The sequence below is a fragment of the Salmo salar genome, chromosome 19 (genome assembly GCF_965601325.2).
Source record: "Salmo salar chromosome 19, fSalSal1, whole genome shotgun sequence".
Classification (NCBI taxonomy): Eukaryota; Metazoa; Chordata; class Actinopteri; order Salmoniformes; family Salmonidae; genus Salmo; species Salmo salar.
In genome coordinates this window covers 68346311-68370286 of record NC_138309.1, presented here as the reverse complement: position 1 = coordinate 68370286, position 23976 = coordinate 68346311, and the positions used below count along the sequence as shown (strand labels likewise).

At 42.2% G+C, this 23976-nt stretch overlaps 1 protein-coding gene across 4 annotated transcripts in view; it reads right to left on the bottom strand.

The window, feature by feature from the left end:
* LOC106579398 (double C2-like domain-containing protein alpha) overlaps positions 1 to 23976 on the bottom strand; it is an 86628-nt gene that overhangs the window by 5912 nt on the left and 56740 nt on the right. The window contains exons 7-10 of one of the 4 annotated variants that reach the window (XM_014159246.3): positions 23664 to 23723; positions 9775 to 9965; positions 7936 to 8017; positions 2863 to 2959 (exon numbers count right to left, since the gene is read on the bottom strand). In XM_014159246.3, the coding sequence (XP_014014721.2) occupies positions 2863 to 2959; positions 7936 to 8017; positions 9775 to 9965; positions 23664 to 23723 (430 nt within the window). The remainder of the gene's footprint in view (positions 1 to 2862; positions 2960 to 7935; positions 8018 to 9774; positions 9966 to 23663; positions 23724 to 23976) is intronic. The other 3 variants (XM_014159249.3, XM_014159247.3, XM_014159248.3) reach the window with 3 other exon arrangements.

Sequence of the window (23976 nt, the reverse complement as noted above, 5' to 3'; positions counted from 1 at the left end):
GAGAGTTCAAAGGTAGCACCAGTTACCACTAGGGATTAACATGGGTAACCGGGATCCCAGGAAGCTGATTAAACAGCATGATCATTACACAGGTGCACCTTGTACTGGGGACAATGAACGGACACTCTAAAATGTGCAGTTTTGTCACACAACAATGCCACAGATGTCTCAAGTTTTGAGGGAGTGTGCAATTGGCATGCTGATTGCAGTAATGTCAAACAGAGCTGTTTTCACATAATTAAATGTTAATTTCTCTACCATATGCCCCCTCCACGTCTTTTTTGAGAATTTGGTGGTGGAGGGGGGGGGGGGTTCTAAGGAGTATTTCTATTTGCAATAAAGCTTTTGTGGGGAAAAACTCATTCTGATTGGTTGGGCCTGGCTCCCAAGTGGGTGGGACTATGCTCTTCCAGGCTCACCCTGTGGCTGCGCCCCTGCTCAGGCATGTGAAATCCATAGATTATGGCTTAATTTAATTATTTCAATTGACTGATTTCCTGTAATTGAACTGTCATTCAGTAAAATATTTGAAATTGTTGCATGTTGCGTTTATATTTTTGTTCAGTATATTGCCACTCTTCATCTCCCCATTATTCATGAGCTATCTGTATAATCAAACGCGATATTCTGTCATTCGTTGAAGGAGGTTATCTAGCAAGCTTAGCAAATTTGGTCAATTGACTTTTGCCTACTTTTACCTGTGCGTCCTGACCGCGTTGCAAGTGTTGGAGGTTCCGTCTTGTCGAGTCCCCATGCTATGTTTGCACGACAAAGGACTATGGTGTGAAGCGCTTACTTTGGATGACTCAGGTCGTTTTCCACTCTTTCGCTCCATCCGTTTTCAAGCGAACCTTGTAGCCAATCTGCAGAGCACAAGGTGGTCTGGTAGAGTACCTCCTGTTGTACATTTTCTCATAGGCGCGTTTGGCTTTGGCATCATTGTGCTTTACAGTGGCCAGGTTTGGCCATGCTGGCTTCAGGTTTTGTTTCAGAGTAGGAGCTGTCGTGTGGAGTCTCCTTCCCATAAGGAGTCTGGCTGGACTTTCTCGTGTTGGTTCCTTTGCAGTGTCCCTGTAGCTCATAGTGCGAGCTGTGAATCGTTCTGTTTGAGGATGAATTTTGCCATTTTCCCATTCCACCATCCCGTTTGCTTGGGGATATTATGGACTTGAAGTTGTGCATTTGAAGTCGTACTTGGCTGAGAAATCTCAAAGTTGCTGCGATTTAGAATGTGGGCCATTATCTGTCACCATTTTTCAGGTATTCTGAACCTTGCGAAGATGCTTGGAAGTTTTCAGATGACTGCCTCACTAGTTGTCTTTGTGAATTTCAAGATCTTGAGCCACCAAGAGTAGTAGTCTATGAAGACTAGGAACGTTTTCCCCTTGAACTCGCTGAGGTCTGCTGCCAACATCACAAATTTACCTTTCAGCAGGACAATAACCTAAAACACAAGGCCAAATATACTTGCTTACCGAAACAACATTGAATGTTCCTGAGTCACCAAGTTACAGTTTTGATTTAAATCGGCTTGAAAATCTATGGCAAGACTTGAAAATGGCTGTCTAGCAATGATCAACAACTAACTTGATAGAGCTTAAATAATTTGTAAAAGAATAATGAGCAAATATTGTACAATCCAGGTGTGCAAAGCTCTTAGAGACTTACCCAGAAAGACTCAGCTGATTACAGCTGTAATCACTGCCAAAGGTGATTCTAACATGTGTTGACTCAGGGGTGTAAATTTGATATTTCTGTATTTCATTTTCAATAACATTTGCTAAAATTTCTAAAAACATGATTTCTCTTTGCCATTATGGGCTATTATATCTACATTGGTGAATTCAGGCTGTAACACAACAACATGTGGAATGTCAAGGGGTATGAATACTTTCTGAAGGCACTGTATGATCCTTTCCATAGCCTGGACATCTGCTTCCAACCTTGTATCGTCCATCTCTGGTTTGGGGTGCCTAGACAAGGCATCGGCGACGACCAGGTTCTTCCGTTCTTCCCTCAATGGGGTTGAACTTCATCAAGTCGAATAGCGGCCACTGACATCAAAAGGGTGCATTGTCCAGGTCTTTGTTGTTTATCAATGTCACCAGCGGTTTGTGATCTGCGATCAAGCAATAGTTCTCCAACCCTCACAAATGCTAGTAAATCTTTGCTGATGCCCACAAGCCTGCGAGTCAGTCATTCTCGATCTCTTTTCAGCGTTACTGTGTGTACGCGAGCAGAAAGCTACAGGCTAAAGGGTGCTGTCGGGTTCTTGTACCCCACCCAAACCGTAGCTGCTTGCATCTGCGCTTACCACTGTTGAAGAACTGGAGCAATTGCACTGATAAAATCAGTGCTTTGACCAGGGGTGGAAAAAGTCCCCAATTGTCATACTTGAGTAAAAGTAAAGATACCGCAATAGAAAATGACACAAGTCTAAAAGTATTTGGTTTTAAATATACTCAAGTATGAAAAGTAAACGTAATTGCTAAAATATACTTAAGTATCAAAAGTAAAAGTACAAATAATTAAAAAAAATCCTTATATCAAGCAAACCAGATGGGACAATTGTCTTGTTTTTTACATTTACGGATAGCCAGGGGCACACTCTTTCTTTAGGAATGTAGTGAAGTAAAAGTAAAAGTTGTCAAAAATGTAAACAGTAAAGTAAAGTACAGATACCACCAAAAACTACTTAAGTAGTACTTTAAAGTATTTTTACTTAAGTACTTTACACCACCGTGTCTTTGAATGAACCACGGCCTTGGTTAAGAAAATGAAGAAACTTGCCCAATTTGGCAACCAGGCCGCCCATGACTAGAATCCCACTTATGACTGTGGGTGGCGCAGTCGCCAACTCACCAATAAAATCGTTGGATTTCCCTAGGTCGTAGTCCCAGACGGTGACCTCCAGGGTTTTGGTGGACAGCTCCGTGAAGGAGATCTCATAGAAGAACTCCTGCAGAGAGCCAGGGGATGGATGGCGGGTCAAAAGGCAATCATTAACGAGAGATAGAGAGATAGAGAACAATGGGCCCTATAAGGATAATTAATATAGAAGTAGTGTATGCATGTCTAGTAACTTGGGTAGAAAAAGTAAAGCAATGAAAGAAACATAGAAACACACTGTTGAACAGCATTTCTTAAATTTCCTTATGAGAATGGTAACAGATTCAGTTTCTCATTGTTGGTCCTGTGGCAGCCAATGTGTTTGCTGAGTTTCACTCCAGTTTAGCCAATTTAAATCGACAGCATACAGTACTTCACTGTATTGTATTCGATCCTACATCCTAGGACCTATGCACTTGCGTTCAAAATGTGTGTAGCTGCATTAAATACATTATTTACACCAAAGGTATATGAACACCTGCTCGTCGAACATCTCATTCCAAAATCATGGCCATTAGTATGGAGTTGGTCCCCCCTTTGCTGCTATAACAGCCTCCACTCTTCTGGGAAGGCTTTCCACTAGATGTTGGAACATTACTGCGGGGACTTGCATTCACAAGAGCATTAGTGAGGTTGGGTACTGATGTTGGGCGATTAGACCTAGCTTGCAGTTCCAATTCTCCCCAAAGGTGTTCGATAGGGTTGAGGTCAGGGCGTTGTGCAGGCCAGTCAACTTCTTCCACACTGATCTCGACAAACCATTCCTGTATGGACCTCGCTTTGTGCACAGGGAAATGGTCATTCTCCACCAGACTTTACAGTGGGCCCTATGCATTCGTCAGGTAGCGTTCTCCTGGCATCCGCCAAACCCAGATTCGTCCATCGGACTGCCAGATGGTGAAGTGTGATTCATTACTCGAGAGAACACGTACTTCCTCTGCTCCAGAGTCCAATGGCGGCGAGCTTTACACCACTCCAGCCGATACTTGGCATTGCACATGGTGATCTTAAAGGTTTGTGGTGCAGCTGCTCGGCCATGGAAACCCATTTAATTAAGCTCCGGACAAACAGTTCTTGTGCTGACGTTGCTTCCAGAGGCATTTTGGAACTCGGTAGTGAATGTTGCAACCGAGGAGACCATTTTTACGCACTTCAGCACACACACCGTTGTCGTTGTTACTCCTAGACGTTTCCACTTCACAATAACAGCACTTACATTTGACCGAAGCAGCTCTAGCAGGGCAGACATTTGATGAACTAACTTGTTGGAAAAGTGGCATCCTATGACGGTGCCACATGGAAAGTCACTGAGCTTTTCAGTAAGGCCATTCTACTGCCAATGTTTTTCTATGGTGATTGCATGGCTGGGTGCTCCATTTTATACACCTGTCAGCAACAGGTGTGGCTGAAATAGCCGAATCCACTAAATTGAAGGGGGTCCACATACTTTTGAATATGTCGTGTATCTGCTGCTTATAAGTCTTGCATTCCCAAACAAATTCACAAATAGAGAGCTGTGGAGCCAAGTGGAAATACTAACAATGCAAACCATTGCCTTTTAAAAGGTGAAATTGCCTTTAAAAGGCACATTGTCAGTTGTCCAGTGAGCTGCTCTATAATGTGCCTTGGATTGAATCCCGGCACAGTGTTGCTAATGAGTCCAGATGGTCAGGGTGGTTGTTGCCATGTGTGCATTACAATTAGCCAGCTCCACAATTGCGTGTGTTCTTTTGGCTAGTGTTATGTGGCAATTGTTGCGGAAAGTTTCAAATGACTTTGCAACCCTGAATTTGAGGGATGGGAAGATAACCAAAAATGAAACCATGAAGCAGACCGAACTATTTGGTCCTTTAACCTGTTGGGTCTAGGGGGCAGCATTTGCACGTCTGGATAAAAAAAATGTACCCGATTTAATCTGGTTACTAATCCTACCCAGTAACTAGAATATGCATATACTTATTATATATGGATAGAAAACACTCTAAAGTTTCCAAAACTGTTTGAATGGTGTCTGTGAGTATAACAGAACTCATTTGGCAGGCAAAACCCTGAGACATTTTCTGACAGGAAGTGGATACCTGATGTGTTGTATTGACTTTAAAGCTATCCCATTGAAAGACACAGGGGTTTAGGAATATTTTGGCACTTCCTATTGCTTCCACTAGATGTCACCAGCCTTTACAAAGTGTTTTGAGTCTTCTGGAGGGAGATCTGACCGAACAAGAGCCATGGAACGGTGATGTCCCATTAGACACCTGGCGCGCTACTTCATGTTGGGTACCCTCGTTCCAATACGTTATAAAAGGCTATGCATTCGTCCACCTTGAATATTATTCATGTTCTGGTTAAAAAAGGCCCTAATGATTTATGCTATACAACGTTTGACATGTTTGAACGAACGGAAATATATTTTTTCCCCTCGTTCATGACGAGAAGTCCGGCTGGCTTACATCATGTGCTAACGAGACGGAGATTTTTGGACATAAATGATGAGCTTTTTTGAACAAAACTACATTCGTTATGGACCTGTGATACCTGGAAGTGACATCTGATGAAGAGAATCAAAGGTAATGGATTATTTACATAGTATTTTCGATTTTAGATCTCCCCAACATGACGTCTAGTCTGTATCGCAACGCGTATTTTTCTGGGCACAGTGCTCAGATTATTGCAAAGTGTGATTTCCCAGTAAGGTTATTTTTAAATCTGGCAAGTTGATTGCGTTCAAAAGATGTAAATCTATAATTCTTTAAATGACAATATAATATTTTAACAATGTTTTCTAATTTTAATTATTTAATTTCTGACGCTGACTTGACTGCCGGTTATTGGAGGGAAACGATTTCCTCAACATCAATGCCATAGTAAAACGCTGTTTTTGTATATAAATATGAACTTGATAGAACTAAAAATGCATGCATTGTCTAACATAATGTCCTAGGAGTGTCATCTGATGGAGATTGTAAAAGGTTAGTGTATCATTTTAGCTGGTTTTATGGTTTTGGTGACCCTGTCTTTGACTTGACAAAACATTACACACAACTCTTGTAAATGTACTGTCCTAACATACTCTAAATTTATGCTTTCGCCGTAAAACCTTTTTGAAATCGTAAAACGTGGTTAGATTAAGGAGATGTTTATCTTTCAAATGGTGTAACATAGTTGTATTTTTGAAAAATTTGAATTTTGACATTTATTTGGATTCAAATTTGCCGCTCTTGAAATGCACCTGCTGTTGATGGAGTGCACCACAGGTGGCACGCTAGCGTCCCACCTAGCCCCAAGAGGTTAAAAACTTGCTGTATGTAAAATATTGTATGCTAAAGCCTGAAAGTAAATAAATGTGACAAATGATGTTCGTTTCTAACAATAGGGCTGTTTTTCCTAAAGAAGTTGAATTCGCTTCGTGTTTTGTTTCCTTGCCATGATAATAACAAGTATCGCAATACTGGTTTTGTCCCAGCCTTCTGAATTTCCAGCTAGCTACTAGCTCTGAAAGGAGGGTGGGACACCTTGAAAAAGAGAGACAAAATATATTTATTTTATTTGTCCTTTTGGGTCATGCTTTACATTGTCATTATTTCTGCTTGGCTAAACTGCCCTTTTGTGAATTTGTTTGGGAATGCAAGACATATAAGCAGCAGATATCTATATATTTTTTTAAAGCAGTGCATAGGACGCAGCCTCGATGGCCATTACAGTGAAGACTCCAGCAGAGTTAAAAAATTAGTATCTGCACAGTTCAACAAAACCAATCCACTAAAATAGATTGATAATCACCTACAATCGCCTATACCATGTATAGTCCTGGTTTATTTTTAGTCCAGGACTATGCTTAATCTGGATCTCGGAAAATACGGTCCTTAAACCGAAAATCAAACATGACAATTTTCATGATCGGGGTGAAATCCAAATGAATTTGGGCTAGGATCAGTACGTCGGCACATGTAGTTTGAGCGGGTTAAGGACACACCAATGATGGCTGTTCCATTCTCCAGATCCCTGTCAGATGTCCCAATAATTTTCATTGTTGGTCATGAGCAGTGCTACGTTGCGATTGGCCAAGGACTGCTGCTAATAGCCAATGAGCATGTGAGACCAAAACAATGATGGCGAAGAGGAAAGCAACAAGAACAGGCACCGTGTGTACGGAGGTGATGGAAGACAGATTGGTGGAGCTGTGGAAAGAAAGAAGCTGCCTTTTCAAAGTGGGAGCCCATATTCTGCACCTCTGTGAAATCCATTTTTTGATGTTTCTGCACATAATAACGTGCACACTAATACATTTATTTAAATGTAAAATTATTCCAATTTATTAACATTTTTTAGCTCACTGTTTGCGTGTTGGCATTTTTTTACATCCTGGGTTGAGGATGGACGGAATGAAAGATTTGGAACAAGGAAATTGCGAAATGTGAGCACGTCCAAGTTGTTATGTTTTTAGAAGTTGTGTAATGTATGCTCAGCATAACTGACAGCCTGATCCCAGATCTGTTTGTGCAAGATAACAAAAACAGATTGGCACTCAGGCTGTAGAAGTGATTGGTTGAAATGAGAACCCAAACAGTGGCTGTCCCCAGGACTGGAGCAGAGAAACTCCAAAAACATGTATTAGTATGTTCGCAGTGCAAATGGCTCGGAGTACGAGCATCCTCTGAATGACTACAATGTGAAATGTAAGTGCTGTATTGTACTACAAAATGGTATATAATTGGGCATTTTAAATTGTGTCTACGAGGACTGATTATAGTCCTAATAAGCTTTCTTCATGCCACTGCATGGTGCACACCGCACAATTCACAAACATGCAGATTCTAACAGGCACAGACACACACAAGCAGAAGAACACGCATACGCCACACACAAACACGATTCACAAACATGCAGATTCTAACAGGCACACAAACACACACAAACACACAAACACAAGAACACACACACAAGCACAATAACACACACAAACACACACACTGCACAATTCACAAACATGCAGATTATAACTTGCACACAAGCACAAGAACCACACACACACACACAAACACACACCTCATTAAATTCAGGGTTAAGAGTCTTTTTTATGACGGCTGTTTTATGCTTGGATTTCTTCTGCAGGTCTGGCTTGAGGTACCTGATACAGAGAAATGTGAGGCTGTCACGCTCCATTAAGAAAACACAAACTCAATTTATTATGCAGTCCAAAGTAGTACACTATGTAGGGAATAGGTTGCCATTTGCCATTGTCGTTCCTAAGGCAAGGTCCTGTTTAAAGCTACTGTACATTCTGCATGATTTCTTGCTGCTATTGTAATTGCAAATCCCCATCCACTGAAACTTTTGCAGAATTATAATGTCTTCTGAAACACATGAAATCCCAAACATAACTTTCGGAGCGTGATATTGTTACGTTCCAAATGTTCCAAACTATGGTTGTGTCCCAATTGCATCCTATTCACTTTTGATCAGATCCTATAGGCCCTGGTCAAAAGTAATGGACTATATAGGGAATAGGGTGCTATTCGGTATGTTTCCCATGTCCGAATCTATATTGTATAGTACGTTTCTAGCTATGTGTGTCATAACAAGGACAGTTCTGAATGTGAACTCGTATTATCTTACGGTCTGAGACTTGAAGTCTTTAGCTACACAGCAGAATCTTTAACTGTGCCGAGTATCTCTCTCTCTGTGCTCTGACACATTCTCTAATATATAAACCGACAGAGAGCTAGTGTTCTGCATTTCACTCACACACATTTTCCACCCACCACCCCGCAGCACGAAGACCTGATGTTCTCCCCCCACTCAGACACAACAAAACAGATGGGAAATTTATTGAGTGCTAATACAGAACAACGAGCGAGAGAGCGAGGTAGAGAGAGAGAGAGAGCGAGAGAAGAAACAGAACGAGACGCTGCGTGTCTGTGTATGCCTGTGTGGGTCTGCATGCATGAGTTTGTGTCTGCTTGCATGATCGTGTGTGTGTGAGAGTGAAAGCGTCTGCAGGAGAGACATTTGATTGTGTGAACTGGCAGTAGGAAAACGGTGGCATGTCTATTTGTATGACTTGCTTGTACTTTAACCTGAGGGGGGAAATAGCTGGTTTGGCATATTTCTCCAAGAAAGTGTGTACGTGTGTGTTTATGTATGTGTGAAAGGAAGGTAAAGTGAGCTCGGCATGGCCAGTTTTTTTGACTAATTCCAGGGAAAGCTCAAGGCCAGTGACGGAATTGAAGTGAACACATTGACAAGGGATGAAATGTTCAGTTCCTTTTTTTCCCGATTTCTGTCAGGATGCATCAGTCACGCTGGGAAAAATTCCCCCTCTCACTAGCCATGGCTTGCACACACACGAATGTACATTTTCTCTCTCTCTCTCTCTCTCTCTCTCTCTCTCTCTCTCTCTCTCTCTCTCTCTCGTTTTCAAATAATTTACTATTGAAATGCAATTGTGCAACAGCTCCAGTCCGTAAATCTCTGTATGTTACTCGAAGGGCATATACAGTAAGATAGTTATCTTAATAACCATGACTCCCTGTACACTGCATGTCTTTCTACCGCTCTTGCCCACCGGAAAAAATAACGTATTTGTTTTCTTTCAGATACTTTGAGCCTGCCTGGAGTGCCGAATGGTAGGAGTTTCCACTTTTGGGACTATTCCATTCACTCTGTTACAAAATTCAAGCTCAATCAAGCGCAGCTTAAGTATTTAAAAGAAAACAAAAAATTTATAAACAAGAAAAACGGTCCGAAAACGTGTGAAACAGGGAAGCACCATCTGAACTTGTACAATAAGAAACACTAATTTTCATTTCCGTTGCAAAACATTTTGCTCTAATGAACACAACCCAGGTCTAGTATATTGGTATCACGGTCAACGTCTATACTCACGTTTTGACATAGGGGTCCGAGAATCCGTTGACGTCCATGGCGGCTAGGTGGGCGCAGCGTCGCACACCCACACAAAGCCCTCCCTGGGCCCTCTCCGTGGCCTTATCGACCACACTGGACGTGGGGAGGAACTGCAGGCAGAGCAGCAGACGACCCCTCTCCTCCAGACTCCTATGCTGTTCACTCTCCCACTGAGGGAAAGGGGACATTGAGGAAAAAGTGGTAGAGAGAAAAAGAGAGAGTGAGAGATAGGAACAGATATAGAGAAAAGGACAGAGAATGAGAGAGAAAGTAGTAGAGAAAAAAAAGGATAGTGAGAGAGAAAAGAAAAGAGTCAAACCAGGGGCTGCTATCATCTCCCTCTTAAATGAGCAAGTGCCAAAGAACTGTTGAACTTTTTACTTTGTGCTCTTCAGTATTTAGGCCAACAGTCTGTTGGGATGACTGTGTATTGACCTTTTGTGTCTGTACTGAAGGCACTTAAGTTAGCAGTGACAGCATTTGTCAGACACGATGTTGACATAGCAACTACTAGCTGAAAGGACCAATCAGCAAGTTTTTGGGAAAAAGGACGTGCAAGGTCCAAAAAAGTTAGCAACTACCTTGGAATGCCCAGTTAATGAGAATTATACCACAGCATTGTTGAATACTCGTTTCTGATTGGTTAGAAGGACATTCTAGAATGAACATTAAAACCAGATAATGGGACAGTTGTAAAATATACTGGGAGACCTTGGAATCATTATGCAATAAGCGGCTACACATGAGACCGTACTTGCTACAAAGTAACAGAGAGCTAAACCAACAAACCAAAATGGGATACACTGTAAACGCAGGTCCAACGAGGAAGAACTTAGCTAGCTAGCATTGATTTGTTTTTGCAGAGACACATTTTTTTTGGAGCATCTGATGACCTAACGTGGTGAGTGATGGAAATGAATTTCTCTGGTCCCTACTGTTGCAGTCATGACACAAGTGGCTCTACGCTGTCAAATACTCCCACATTTCTAATTTGACCAGCTGTTTTCAGAAACTGATCTTTTTTTATTCGATTGTCATATTGGCAGGTTTGCTAGCAACAAACTAGTTGTGTTTGATATGCAATGCGATCTCCTCGTAATGAACAGTGTTGAGTGTCCTGAAGTGAAGGCAAACTTTTCTAGCTATGCCAGGAAAAATTGGGCATTATCAGCTCATTGTTATGGATGTATCCAAATTAACGTCATTAGAAAACAGCTACTTTGTTGTTATTCTGTCTGCAGAGGTCGTGACTGTGTGAGCCGTAGCTAGCTGGCTAGCTAGCAAGCAAGGTATAAGAAGGTTGCCAGCGAGAATGGCAACAGAACATAAATAACGAACGACTGGATCGCGTCCATAAGTATCAAACTAATTGAACGAATGACTTGTTCGCGACTCTAGCAACCCAAAGATGAGAAAGTATGAATTAGTTTATAAAAATATAAACATATATATTTTTTTCTACTGGTAAATGTGTGCTTTCATCATATTGTTTTCTCTAGCAACTGTGGGTGGTATAAGCGGGATAAACGGCTCCGTTCTGTACATTACCTTGGAAAAATGAACTCTGCAAAGGGACTCGGTCCCGCCTCGTCCCTCTGCGTTGTCCATTATTTCCAAGGTAATGTATATATGACTTCGGCGTTTATCCCTTACATAAAGTATATTTAATACTTATGGATACAGTGTCATATTAGCATTTTTGTTGTTGTTGCCATTGCTGAATTACTGCATTGGGACATTGTCTTCCACAGGTGCACCACTACTACACGTTGCTAGTACAGACGGACACGTTATCTGACATAAGACAATAGCCTTTGGGTTGAAACATGTCCACGTCAGTATATTCAATACAGTGTTGCTCTGAACTTCATTCTATATTGTCCCTGTACGTGTCCTATCTTATGCATGGACAGACTTAGGGATTTGGGGATTTATAGTAAAGACATGTAATTTAACTGTAAACATGTATTACCTTTGACTACCAAATCACTTCAAAAAGTAGGTCACACGTTCATCCAAAATAATTCCAGCAACAGTGCACTGTGCACCCGCTAACTTTCCTTCAATTCGCAAGTGTCTGAAACTAAACTCAGCAACAAAAGAAATGCCCCTTTTTCAGGACCCTGTCTTTCAAAGATCATCTTCACAGATCTTTATTGTAAAAATGTAAACACTGTTTCCCATGCTTGTTCAATGAACCATAAACAATCAATGAACATGCACCTGTGGAACTGTCGTTAAGACACTAACAGCGTACAGTAGGCAATTACAGTCACAGCTATGAAAACTTAGGACACTAAAGAGGCCTTCCTACTGACTCTGAAAAACACCAAAAGAAGATGCCCAGGGTCCCTGCTCATCTGCGTGAACGTGCCTTAGGCATGCTGCAAGGAGGCAGGAGGACTGCAGATGTGGCCAGGGCAATAAATTGTAATGTCCGTACTGTGAGACGCCTAAGACAGCGCTACAGAGAGACAGGACAGACAGCTGATCATCCTCACAGTGGCAGACCACATGTAACAACACATGCACAGGATCGGCACATCCAAACATCACACCTGCGGGACAGGTACAGGATGGCGGCAGCAACAACAATCCCTCCATCAGTGCTCAGACTGTCCACAATAGGCTGAGAGAGGCTGGACTGAGGGCTTGTAGGCCTGTTGTAAGGCAGATCCTCACCAGACATCACCGGCAACAACGTCGCCTATGGGCACAAACCCACCGTTGCTGGACCAGACAGTCCTGTCAAAAAGTGCACTTCACTGACAAGTCGTGGTTTTGTCTCACCAGGGGTGATGGTCGGATTTGCGTTTATCGTCGAAGGAATGAGCGTTATACTGAGGCCTGTACTCTGGAGCGGGATAGAGTTGGAGGTGGAGGGTCCGTCATGGTCTGGGGCGGTGTGTCACAGCATCATCGGACTGAGCTTGTTGTCATTGCAGGCCATCTCAATGCTGTGCGTTACAGGGAAGACATTCTCCTCCCTCATGTGGTACCCTTCCTGCAGGCTCATCCTGACATGACCCTCCAGCACGACAATGCCACAGCCATACTGCTCGTTCTGTGCGTGATTTTCTGCAAGACAGGAATGTCAGTGTTCTGCCATGGTCAGCGAAGAGCCCAGATCTCAATCCCATTGAGTACGTCTGGGACCTGTTGGATTGGAGGGTGAGGGCTCGGGCCATTCCCCCCAGAAATGTCTGGGAACTTGCAGGTGCATTGGTGAAAGAGTGGGGTAACATCTCACAGCAAGAACTGGCAAATCTGGTGCAGTTCATGAGGAGGAGATGCACTGCAGTTCTAAATGCAGCTGGTGGCCACACCAGATACTGGCTGTTACTTTTGATTTTGACCCCCCCGTTCAGGGACACATTATTCCTTTTCTCTTAGTCACATGTCTGTGGAACTTGTTCAGTTTGTGTCTCAATTGTTGAGTCTTGTTATGTTCATACATATATTTACACATGTAAAGTTTCCTGGAAATAAACGCAGTTTATAGTGAGAGGACGTTTCTTTTTTTGCTGAGTTTAACTTACCAGAGAAAGCATCCAAATGAGGGAAACAGCGCCCCTCTGTCTAACTATACTGTACACTGACTGTAAAAAAATTAGGAACACCTGCTCTTTCCATGACATAGACTGACCGGGTGAATCCAGGTGAAAGCTATGATCCCTTGTTGATGTCACTTGTTAAATCCACTTCAATCAGTGTAGTTGAAGGGGAGGAGACAAGTTAAAGAAGGATTTTTAAGCCTTAAGACAATTGAGAAATGTATTCTGTATGTGTGCCATTCAGAGGGTGAATGGGCAAGACAAAAAATTTAAGTGCCTTGAACAGGGTATGGTAGTAGGTGCCAGGCGCACTGGTTTGAGTATGGTGCTGGGTTTTTCACACTCAACAGTTTCCCATGTGTGTCAAGAATAACCCACCACCCAAAGGACATCCAGCCAACTTGACAACTTGACAACTGTGGGAAGCATTGGAATCAACATGCGCCAGTATCCCTGTGGAACGCTTTCAACACTTTGTAGAGTCCATGCCCCGATACATTGAGTCTGTCCTGAGGGCAAAAGGGGGTGCAACTCAATAGTAGGAAGATGTTCCTAATGTTTTGTACGCTCAGTGTATGTAGGCCATGTATCTGATGCTGTCTGGCCAAAAGAAGTATGGCATGTCACGTTAGAGGTCTTCATGGGTCCAAAAAGTTGGACCTGATATGCATAAATGTATTTGTTTAATATAGAGACCCATTCCGAACGGACCCGAGGCCAACTAGACCAGTTCCGTATAGACCTGGTCTGATACGAGTGAAGGAAGCTGCGGAAAAGTCAATTTTTAAGCTAACTTATTAACCGTAGCTGAAAAAGCGTGAGGGACAGAAGGAACAGAAAGGTGGTGTTGCCCATTTCCCTTTTCCCTTTTTTTGTGAACAAAATGTGCAATGCATTTTCCCAACTGTGAAAGGACAGAAATATGCAACAAAGCATCTGGTCTGCCGGAAAACCAGACGAAGAAGAAGGAAAATAAGGAGAGGAGGTGCCACTCTAGCAGGCATAGCATGGTGGAGGGGTTACTAGTGTTATTATTGTTTTATTATGCTCAGCTCACAAGGCCCCTTGATGATGTGAGGCCTGAGGCAACTGCCTTTTCTGCCTAGTGGTAAGCCCGCCAGTGATCTTATGCTGGTGACAAGGTCAATTTCCCCTCTGGGGATCAATACATTTTATCCATTCATTCATCCTCTTGTGAGTCTTATAGACTGACTATTGTGATGGAAGAGTCTGATAGCAAGTACAGCACGGTACGCATCATGGCACATCACATTAAGATTGACGGATGAAGGAATAGAAAAGAAAAGCGAGGGAGCAGCCACTCAAAGAAGCTAAGAATGATGAGATGCAACATCTCAGTGAAGCATGAGTCACTCCATGGCCACAGGCAGAGCCGAGCTACATGCATGTATTAATAGTGAAGCATACATTCGTCTATATTCCACATACATTTTTACCCCCTTACATGAATGTCTATTTTATGTTATTTTTGTGAGTGCATAAATTTGCCAAACTTTGATTAGGGCTGTTACAGTGACCATACTACCACCACACTGTCATTCACGAGTCATGACCACAGTCAAATTCCACATGACCTTTTAGTCAAGGTAACTAGGCTTCTCCAAGTTCTGATGCTGCTGATGGTTATTAGAAGCATACCAAACTTGCTAACTGCCTGGTACTCAGCACTCTCAGCACTCTGAGCACTGGTACTGAACAGGAAAAACAGAACTAGACACACATTTGTGCCAGGGGTGATATCCCTTCTAAATAGCTTGGGCTAATGTTCCTATCGACTCAGTAAGGCCAGCAGGCTAGTCTTTAAAAAAAAGAAAGGTTTTATTGGTATGTAACTGTTATGAAAGTTGTATTGTAAATGTTGTTTTGTATTTAAACGTCACTTTAAACGTGTACATGACACTGCAACAACATTTCCCCATGGGGACAATAAAGTCAGTAAGTAAGTAACTGTCCCTCTAATCACACTGACATCAATGCAAATGTATTAAAAAAAAATCAAGCACTTCATGAGAGCCCATGAGCTCATGTTGGGCAGCATTTCTATAGCCTATGCAATTGCTTGAGAAAACAGACTTTTGATGGCCTCTATTAAAAAGAGGAGGATCCATCAGCTTTCTATAGGCTAGGCCTATTATATTTATTTCTCAACTTTCAATTATTAATCACATTGCTTAGCTTTACAACAGGAGTATACCCAACCTACCTGGCTGGCATGAAAATAAGCCATGGGAAAATGCATATAGATGACATGTATTTTTTTCCCCCTGCCCCTGTTCTGAGACAGGTGCATGATAATGGTCCATTCTAAATCAAAACTAATTTCATACATATATTATTTAGTATATGTAAAGACAAGATTCAATTCAGAATAGTGTGATGGGTGACAATATTAGCCTATAACTTGTTTGAAGTGTGAGTACTACTTTTTTATATAAAAACACACAAATAATTTCGAAATGTCAGCTCTATTTGTAGCTCCTAAGCAACTTTGCAGGATATATTTTCCTTACATTATTAGCCCAGAATGTTTTTTGTGATATTACATACAGTCGGAAAGGAAGTGTTTAGGGGATGATGATCCCACCGTGACTATTAAAACCTACCCAAACCAAAAACCGGGGCTAGATGGCAGCATTCGCGCAAAACTGAAAATACAAACCATCGCATTTAACCACAGCAAGGTGACTGGGAATATGGTCGAATACAAACAGTGCAGTTATGCCCTCCGTAAGGCAATCAAACAAGCACAACATCAGTACAGAGATAAAGTAGATTTGCAAGTCAACGGCTCAGACACGTGACGTATGTGGCAGGGACTTCAGACAATCATGGATTACAAAGGGAAAACCAGCTAAGTCGTAGATGCTGGCGTCTTGCTCCCGGTCAAGCTAAACATCTTCGCCCACTTTGAGGATTACACAGTGCCACTGATGCGGGCCACTCCCAAGGACTGTGAGCTCTCGTTCTCCGTAGCCAACGTGAGTAAGACATTTAAGCATGTTAACCCTCGCAGACAGCCCTAGTCGCGTCCTCAGAGCATGCACAGACCAGCTGGCTGGAGTGTTTATGGACATATTCAATCTCTCCCTCTCCCAGTCTGCAGTCCCCATATGCTTCAAGATGGCCACCATAGTTCCTGTACCTAAGAAAGCAAAGGTAACTGAACTAAATGACTACCCGTAATACTCACTTCTGTCATCATGAAGAGCTCGAGAGGCTAGTTAAGGATCATATCCCCTTCACTGTACCTGACTGCCTAGACCCACTTCAATTTGCATACCGCCCCATAGATCCACAGACGATGCAATTGCCATCGCACTACACACTGCCCAATCCCATCTGGACAAGAGGAATAACTAGGTAAGAACGCTTTTCATTGACTACAGCTCAGCCTTCAACACCATAGTACCCTCCAAGCTCATCAATAAGCTTCGGGCCCTGGGTCTGAACTCCGTCCTGTGCAACTGGGTCCTGGACTTCCTGATGGGCCGCCGTCAGGTGGTAAAGGTAGGAAACAACACCTCCATTACACTGATCCTCAACACAGGGACCCCACAAGGGTGCGTGCTCAACCCCCTCCTGTACTCCCTGTTCACCCATGACTGCGTGGCCACACGTGCCTCCAATTCAATCATCAAGTTTGCAGACTACACAACAGTGGTAGGCCTGATTAACAACAATGACGACACAGCCTACACAGAGGAGGTGAGGGCCCTGGCAGAGTGGTGCCAGGTAAATAACCTCACTTTCAACGTCAACAAAACAAAGGAGCTGATCGTGGACTTTAGGAGACAGCAGGGAGCACACCCCCAACCACATTGACAGGGCCGCAGTGGAGAAGGTGAAAAACTTCAAGTTCCTCTGTGAACACATCACTGACAATCTGAAATGGTCCACCCACAAAGACAGTGGTGAAGAAGGTGCAAACGCACCTCTTCAACCTCAGGAGTCTGAAGGAATTCGGCTTGGCCCCTAAGACCCTCATCAATGTTTACCGATGCACCAATGAGAGCATCCTATCAGGCTGTATCATCGCCTGGTACGGCAACTGCACCGTCCGCAACCGCAGGGCTCTCCAGAGCATGATGCGGTCTGCCCAACGCATCACCGGGGGCACACTGCCTGGCCTCCAGGACATCAACAGCACCCGATGTCACAGCTTATTCACCCCGCTATCATCTAGAAGGTAAAGTCAGTACAGATGCATCAAAGCTGGCACCGAGAGACTGAAAAACAGCTTCTATCTCAAGGTCATCAGACTGTTAAATAGCCCTCAATGGATGGAGCCCTGCCCTGAACTTAGTTACTGTCACGAGTCGACTACCGCCCGGTTACTCTACCATGAACCTTAGAGGCTACTGCCCTATGTACATACACATGGAACACTAGTCACTTTAATAATATAGCACTTTTCACTTTAATAATGTTTACATACTGTTTACTGATTTAATATGTATATACTGAATTCTAGTCAAGGCCATCTTATTCAACTATTGCTGTATATATACTATTCTATCCCACGTATTCTACAGATATACTACATATTCTACCCACATACTGTCCATAATGTCTATACATCCCATCAAATATATATACAGAACCAGTCAAAGTTTGGACACACCTACTCATTCAAGGGTTTTTCTTTATTTTTACTATTCTCTACATTGTAGAATAATAGTGAAGACATCAAAACTATGAAATAACACATATGGAATCATGTAGTAACCAAAAGTGTTAAAAAAATATATATATTTTAGATTCTTCAAATTAGACGCCATTTGCCTTGATGACAGCTTTGCACAGTCTTGGCATTCTTTCAATCAGCTTCACCTGGAATGCTTTTCCAACAGTCTTGAAGGAGTTGCCACATGTTGAGCACTTGTTGGCTGCTTTTCCTTCACTCTGTGGTCCAACTCATCCAAAACCATCTCAATTGGGTTGAGGTCGGGTGATTGTGGAGGCCAGGTCATCTGACGCAGCACGCCATAACTTTCCTTCTTGGTCAAATAGCCCCAGAGCCTGGAGGTGTTCGGTCATTGTCCTGCTGAAAAACAAATTATATTCCCACTAAGCAGTAACCAGATGGGATAGCGTATCGCTGCTGAATGCTGTGGTAGCCATGCTTGTTAAGTGTGCCTTGAATTCTAAATAAATCACTGACAGTGTCACCATTGAACCACCCCCACACCATCACACCTCCTCCTTCATGCTTCATGGTGGGAACCACACATGCGGAGATCATCCGTTCACCTACTCTGCGTCTCACAAAGAAACGGTGGTTGGAACCAAAAATCTCAAATTTGCACTCATAAGACCAAAGGACAGATTTCCACCGATATAATGTCCATTGCTCATGTTTCTTGGCCCAAGAAAGTCTCTTCTTATTATTGGTGTCCTTTAGTAGTGGTTTCTTTGCAGCAAATCGACCATGAAGGCCTGATTCACGCAGTCACCTCCGAACAGTTGATGTTGAAATGTGTCTATTACTTGAACTCTGTGAAGCATTTATGTGGGCTGCAATCTGAGGTGCAGTTAACTCTAATGAACTTATCCTCTGCAGCAGAGGTAACTCTGGGTCTTCCTTTCCTGTGGCGGTCCTCATGAGAGCCAGTTTCATCATAGCACTTCATGGTTTTTGCCACTGTACTTGAAGAAACTTTCAAAGTTCTTGAAATGTTCAGGATTGATTGACCTTCATGTTTTAATGTAATGATGGACTGTCATTTCTCTTTGCATATTTGAGCTGTTCTTGCCATAATATAGACTTATTTTTTTACCAAATAGGGATGTCTTCTGTGAAATTCCACAAATTAACTTTTAACAAGGGACACCTGTTAATTGAAATGCAATCCAGGTAACTACCTCATGAAGCTGGTTGGGAGAATACCAAGAGTGTGCAAATCTGTCATTAAGGCAAAGGGTGGCTACTTTGAAGAATCTCAAATATAAAATATATTTTGATTTGTTTAACTTCTCTAGGGCCAGTGGGACGATTTCGTCCCACCTACGTAACAGCCAGTGGAATCCCGTGGCGCGTTATTCAAATACCTTAGAAATGCTATTACTTCAATTTCTCAAACATATGACTATTTTACACCATTTTAAAGACAAGACTCTCGTTAATCTAACCACATTGTCCGATTTCAAAAAGGCTTTACAACGAAAGCAAAACATTAGATTATGTCAGCAGACTACCCAGCCAGAAATAATCAGACACCCATTTTTCAAGCTAGCATATAATGTCACATAAACCCAAATCACAGCTAAATGCAGCACTAACCTTTGATGATCTTCATCAGATGACAATCTTAGGACATTATGTTATACAATACATGCATGTTTTGTTCAATCAAGTTCATATTTATATCAAAAAATTTATATCAAAAAACATAACAATTATTTTAAGAATTATAGATACAGAACTCCTCTATGCACTCGCTATGTCCGATTTTAAAATAGCTTTTCGGTGAAAGCACATTTTGCAATATTCTAAGTAGATAGCCCGGCATCACAGGGCTAGCTATTTAGACACCCAACAAGTTTAGCCCTCACCAAAGTCAGATTTACTATAAGAAAAATGTTTTTACCTTTGCTGTTCTTCGTCAGAATGCACTCCCAAATGTTGGTTTGGCTCCAAATAATCCATAGTTATATCCAAATAGCGGCGTTTTGTTCGTGCGTTCAAGACACTATCTGAAAGGGTAAAGAAGGGTGACGCGCACGACGCGTTTCGTGACAAAAAAATTCTAAATATTCCATTACCGTACTTCGAAGCATGTCAACCGCTGTTTAACCTCTATGGGACCGGCGGGACGAATTCGTCCCACCTACGTAACAGCCACTTGCAGCCTGTGGCGCGATTTTCAAAATCTTAAAAATCCTATTACTTCAATTTCTCAAACATATGACTATTTTACAGCCATTTAAAGATAAGACTCTCGTTAATCTAACCACACTGTCCGATTTCAAAAAGGCTTTACAACGAAAGCAAAACATTAGATTATGTCAGCAGAGTACCAAGCCAGAAATAATCAGACACCCATTTTTCAAGCCAGCATATAATGTCACCAAAACCCAGAAGACAGCTAAATGCAGCACTCACCTTTGATGATCTTCATCAGATGACAACCCTAGGACATTATGTTATACAATACATGCATGTTTTGTTCAATCAAGTTCATATTTATATCAAAAACCAGCTTTTTACATTAGCATGTGACGTTCAGAACTAGCATACCCCCCGCAAACTTCCGGGGAATTCGCTAACATTTTACTAAATTACTCACGATAAACGTTCACAAAAAGCATAACAATTATTTTAAGAATTATAGATACAGACCTCCTCTATGCACTCGATATGTCCGATTTTAAAATAGCTTTTTGGTGAAAGCACATTTTGCAATATTCTAAGTACATAGCCCAGGCATCACGGCTCGCTATTTAGACACCCGGCAAGTTTAGCACTCACCATAATCATATTTACTATTATAAAAATGTCATTACCTTTTGTTGTCTTCGTCAGAATGCACACCCAGGACAGCTACTTCAATAACAAATGTTGGTTTGGTCCAAAATAATCCATCGTTATATCCGAATAGCGGCGTTTTGTTCGTGCGTTCCAGACACTATCCGAAATAGTAAAGAAGTGTCGCGCGCTAGGCGCAATTCCTGACAATAAAATTCAAAGTATTCCATTGCCGTACGTCGAAGCATGTCAACCGCTGTTTAAAATCAATTTTTACGTCATTTTTCTCGTAGAAAAGCGATAATATTCCGACAGGGAATCTCCTTTTCGGCAAACAGAGGAAAAAATCCCAAAGGCGGGGGCGGTCGGGGTCACGCGCATAAGCTAGTGTCTCTTGATGGGCCACTTGAGAAAGGCGATAATGTGTTTCAGCCTGGGGCTGGAATGACGACGTTCTGTTTTTTCCCGGGCTATGAGAACCTATGGAAGACGTGGGAAGTGTCACGTTAGAGCAGAGATCCTTAGTAAATGATAGAGATGGCAAAGAAGTTCCAGAAATGGTCAGACAGGCCACTTCCTGTAAAGGAATCTCTCAGGTTTTGACCTGCCATTTGAGTTCTGTTATACTCACAGACACCATTCAAACAGTTTTAGAAAATTTAGGGTGTTTTCTATCCATATGTAATAAGTATATGCATATTCTAGTTACTGAGTAGGAGTGGTAACCAGATTAAATCGGGTATGTTTTTTATCCAGCCGTGTCAATGCTGCCCCCTAGCCCTAACAGGTTAAAATCAATTTTTATGCCATTTTTCTCGTAAAAAAGCGATAATATTCCGACCGGGAAATCGTGTTTTAGTACAAAGAGAGAGAAAATAAAAACATGGTGTCGCCCCGTGCACGCGCCTCAGTCTGATGGTCCTCTGATAGAGCACTTACCAAAGGCGCTAATGTGTTTCAGCCTGGGGCTGGAATTACATCATTCAGCTTTTTCCCGGGTTCTGAGAGCCTATGGGAGCCGTAGGAAGTGTCACGTTACAGCAAAGATCCTACGTTTTCAATAAACAGAGCCAAGAAGCCCAAGGAATGGTCAGAGAGGGTACTTCCTGTACAGAATAATTATATGCATATTCTAGTTTCTGGGCAGTAGTAATAACCAGATTAAATCGGGTACGTTTTTTATCCGGCCGTGTAAATACTGCCGCCTAGCCCTAACAGGTTAACACTTTTTTGGTTACTACATGATTCCATATGTGTATTTCACAGTTTTGGTGTCTTCACTATTATTCTACAATGTAGAAAATAGTGAAATAAACAAAAACCCTTGAATGAGTAGGTGATTCCAAACTATTAACTGGTACTGTATATATATATTTTTAAAATATATTTTCCTTCCTTATTTTCCCCTAACCCTAACACCCCTCCACTAATTAGAGTAAACTAATGGACAACAACACTTAGGCTTCTACTTCCTGCTTATACAGTGCATCCTGTTCCCATTGATCATCCTTGAGATGTTTCTACAACTTGATTGGAGTCCACCTGTGGTAAGTCCAATTGACTGGACATGATTTTGAAAGGCACACACCTGTCTATATAAGGTCCCACAGTTGACAGTGTATGTCAGAGCAAAAACCAAGCAATGAGGTCGAAAGAGCTTTGAGACAGGATTGTGTCAAGGCACAGACAGAAGCCACTCCTCTGTAAAAGGCACATGAAATCCTGCTTGGTTTGCCATAAGGCACCTAAAGGACTCTCAGACCATGAGAAACAAGATTTTCTAGTTTGATGAAACCAAGATTGAACTCTTTGGCCTGAATTCCAAGCGTCACGTCAGGTGGAAACCTGGCACCACCCCTACAATGAAGCATAGTGGTGTCAGCATCATGCTGTGGGGATGTTTTTCAGTGGCAGGGACTGGGAGACTAGTCGGGATCAAGGGAAAGATGTACGGAGCAAAGTACAGAGATATTCTTGATGAAAACCTGCTTAGAGTGCTCAGGACCTCAGACTGGGGCGAAAGTTCACCTTTCAACAACCTGAAGCACACAGCCAAGACAACACAGGAGTATCTTCGGGACAAGTCTCTGACTGTCCTTGAGTTGTCCAGCCAGAGCCCGGACTTGAACCCAATCGTACATCTCTGAAGAGACCTGAAAATAGCTGTGCAGTGACGCACCCATCCAAATGAACAGAGCTTGAGAGGATCTGCAGAGAAAAATGGGAGAAACTCCCCAATTACAAGTGTGCCAAGCTTGCAGCATCATACCCAAGAAGACGCAAGGTTGTAATTTCTGCCAAAGTTTGCTTCAACAAAGTACTGAGTAAAGGATCTGAATGTCATATTTCAGTTTTTTTATGTTTTGAAAGTTCTGAACCTTTCTATTCTCATAGTTTCTACAGATTGTAAAAAAAGACAAACATTTTTGTTAAAAGTATTATTATATTTTTGATCGATTGACTATGACTTTTCAAGTCACCCAGTAGTGCTATCTGCAGAGTTAGCTCCAGGTAAATGTTGCACTTCTTCAACCATTCCTGCAACCAAAAACAAGCGACATATGGTCAGTACCAAAACAAATGATCTAATGATTCTGTCTCTTCGTAGCAAAATCTGCAGAGCTGGGATGGTTTTATTCCCCATTTATATAACATTCTATTGGTGGCAAGAATTTTGCATAATAATTTAAATGGAAAGATTCTATTTTGAATCCGGTGTTGCTCAAGCCAACACTGCCTTTAAAAGTCAAGCGCAGTGCAATGTTGGCACAGCGCAGTTTGTTTGAAAAATGGTCAGACAGACAGAGGCGAAGGGGTGTTTGGTGTACCTCTCTCAGGTAGCAGGAAATGCCTCTCAGTGCCGCGCTCATTGCAGAAGGGGAGGGAAGCTGGAGAGAGAGAGAGGGATGGAGAGAGAAAGACGAATAAAGATAAATATAGCTGCAAGCAGCAATGAACACAGTTCACAGGATGATGGGAAGGACAAATGATCAGTTGGATAACAATGCAAGCACTATCATGTAGGAACTATCTTCCTTTATGTGCAATCAGTGAAAGCATTAGCATGTTTATCTCTCAATATCACAAGGATGACGCAAGTGAAGTTTAGTCTAGTGCTGTAGGTTTGTTATCTTTGAATGC